The 2,941-nt window shown below is 48.3% G+C and overlaps 1 protein-coding gene across 1 annotated transcript; it reads left to right on the top strand.

Moving 5' to 3' along the window:
- Window positions 1-460: 460 nt before the first annotated feature.
- Window positions 461-2,941, top strand: LACBIDRAFT_330902 (uncharacterized protein; the record flags this gene model as incomplete). Its single annotated transcript, XM_001885300.1, has 6 exons — window positions 461-1,913; window positions 1,982-2,099; window positions 2,320-2,396; window positions 2,530-2,610; window positions 2,664-2,709; window positions 2,854-2,941. The coding sequence occupies 6 exons, from the start codon at window positions 461-463 to the stop codon at window positions 2,939-2,941; spliced, it is 1,863 nt and encodes a 620-aa protein (XP_001885335.1).

Genomic DNA, 2,941 nt, shown 5'->3' with positions numbered 1-2,941 from the left:
TTCTTCACTGCTTGCGCGGCTCAGTCCACCTGGTGAGGTCATACCGTACTGCAACCGTGCTGTGGCCCAGAAATCACGAATTTGAAGATTTCTGCATGTCGAGAGTCGAGGCAATGATCATTGTAGGCTGGCAGAGGAGTGAACATTGAAAAGATTCAAAAATGTCAGACCAACCTGGGTAGAGGTAAGAAAAAGCAGCCAGCTGATGGCGGATGAGGTTTGCATCCAAACTGCATCCGACCAACATCCGACCGCTTTCTCATCTCTCCAATTCACAGGCTCAGCTTTGTCGTCCTCAGGTCGTCATCAGGCCTTACAAAAGACGCGGATTTTGTAGTCTGGCTATGGTACCACCGTTCTGGCGTTTATCTTAAGACGTCGTGTCCACCGGTGACTCCTGGTAGGAAACAAACAATTTGTAACCTGTAGGTGAGCATATCTCCTATAGCAACCCCACAGCATGAGTAACGGTTCCAAAAGCATGTCGGACCATGGGTACCACCCAAAAGTTGAGATGAGGAATGCTTTATTCCTACAACTCGCATCTTTGGAATCCAACCGTCAACAATTGTGTTCACGAATCAATTCCCTATCTTCATTCAACTCTTTACTTCCAGCGGAGATCAAAGCTGCAATATTCTACAAGGCCGTACAGCTACCGTGTCCCCTGTATGATGGTGAGGGTGACCCGGTGATAACCCCCTTTTTTCTAGGAAAAATTTGCCGGGATTGGAGAGATCTTGTTTGGTCGTCTCCCTTGCTTTGGAGCAATATACGCCTCTGCGTCACGAGAAGAAGATGCAAGGCTCAAGCCAATCTTCTTCGGGACTGGCTATCTAGAGCTGCGAGTTGCCCCCTCTCTGTTTGCCTTACCAGTGGGGAAGAGCCAGAAGCTTGGGACTACAACCCCCCAGTGGAAATCTTAACCATTTTTGTCTCCATCTCGGCGCGGTGGAAGCAAGCCGAATTGTACATTCCTGACAACCAGCTTTGGTTCGACACCATCTCTGCTGCTCAAAATTCACTGCCCCTCCTTACCACTGCGACTGTTGAATTTGAATCAAGTTCAGATGAACGACGGCCCTTCAGGTTATTTTCAACAGCTCCTCAACTCTCAGCCCTCCATCTTTTCCAGCCCTGGTTTATCGATGTACCGGCTCCATGGCATCAATTGCGGGAGTTTACTTTGACAAACTCATCGGTGGATGAAATTCGTGGATTCCTTCACAAGGCATCCAACATAATTCACTGCTCCATCAGGGACATCGACAGCTCGACCTTCAATAGAGCCTCAGACTTATTCTCTCGACCCCTTGCGTTAGACCGTCTGGAACATATCGAGCTTCGGTTCGAAGGACGGGTAAACACGGCATCAACCCTGATTTTGGGGTCAGTCAAACTTCCTTCTCTGCGTGAGGTTTTCCTCCACGGTTCATTTATCTTCACGGATGCGGCCATCCTGCCCCGAATCACAGAATCATTTTCCGCCTCATCTCTCTTGGAGAAATTTACTCTAAGCGGCATATTAAGCTCCGACCGCATATTGATTCAGGCTCTGGAAAATATTCCATCGATAAAAGAGTTGCACCTTAAACTTGACAACCCAGCTACAGAGAACCAGTTACTGACAAGAGAACTCCTTCAACAGCTTTGTCCGCCCCATACCAATATCCTTCTTCCGAATTTGCGGAATTTCACATTCCATGGCCCTACCTCACTAAACGACCATATGCCTCTGTTTCACGATATGCTTGTGTACAGATTCAGACAGTGCACCTCGCAACCCACAGGATTGTGTGCCGACTCGGAGCAAGGAGTGATTTCTCAACTTCAGTCAGTTTCTATTCGGAGTTTGCGCAAACTTGTCATCGGTCAGGATATCCAAGACGAACTAGACATCCTTGTGCAGGAAGGTCTGGTACTTTCACTTTCCCCCCTCTGATCCAACTCTGATCATGGCTGCTGGGATTCCTTGGTTTAGAAAGAATTTTTGATTACTTAGTCAAATTACGTTGCAACTATTGGTACTCTTCCGTGAAAAAAAAAGTGTTGAGTTTTTGCAGCTGGTACCACACCACGAAAAAGACAAATGATAGATGGTAAGCAGTCGTTGTCACTGATGAAACCAAAGCGGAGGTCATACGCCACAATTATTAGCGAAAAATCGGTCCGCTCCATCGTCTCTGGGATTGCCTCAAGATTGCCTCGAATCCGTGCTCTAACCTTGCTCTTCATGATCAAAGCTTCACCTCTGGCGCAATCCCTCTAGCGCGCTTGCGCAATACACGGATAATTCAGAATGTTGGAAATGTCGTACAGCTTCGGCGCGATCCTTGAAAACTTGAAAACTCAAACACCCGATTTGCTCAGAAAAGCGGGGAAGAAGCTCACCGGGGGTAATACCCGCTTTACAAAACATATACAGACGAACGGAGCAAGAAAAAAAAAATCAGAAATTTGTGTTAAAGACACTATTTGTACGACGTCCAAGAACTTGATGATCAATTCACCAGCGCGCACCGCCCCCAGCCCTCTCAGCAAACGGCGCCCGAATCCTCAAGTCCGCCCAGAAACGCGCGCACTACCTCGACAAGGGTCTCCATCTGTGGGGTGCGTTTCGGCTGGGCATTTCTTACCACCCATTGGAGACGTTGCGGACATAGGCTTGTACGGAAAGCCCTGCGGGCAGACTGTAAGAGGAGGCTTCAGGTATGTATGCTGAGGTGAGGAGGGGAGTTGGAGGATTAGCTGGAGTGTCTGTCTCAGGAATGTCGTCCAGACATCGCTTCGGAAATCGGTGCAATTGCATGAAGGGAGAAGGTCATACTCGCGCTGCTACTCAACAAAAGATAGTGGTTCGAGGAGAGCTGCCCCACTGGCATCTTCGACAGACGTTGTCTTGATCGCTGTCGATGCTGTTGAACAGCACAATATCAAATGA

This window comes from Laccaria bicolor, genomic scaffold, assembly GCF_000143565.1.
Source record: "Laccaria bicolor S238N-H82 LACBIscaffold_30 genomic scaffold, whole genome shotgun sequence".
NCBI lineage: Eukaryota > Fungi > Basidiomycota > Agaricomycetes > Agaricales > Hydnangiaceae > Laccaria > Laccaria bicolor.
The sequence above is the reverse complement of the archived record's forward strand: the minus strand, read 5'-3'. Positions and strand labels throughout refer to the sequence as shown.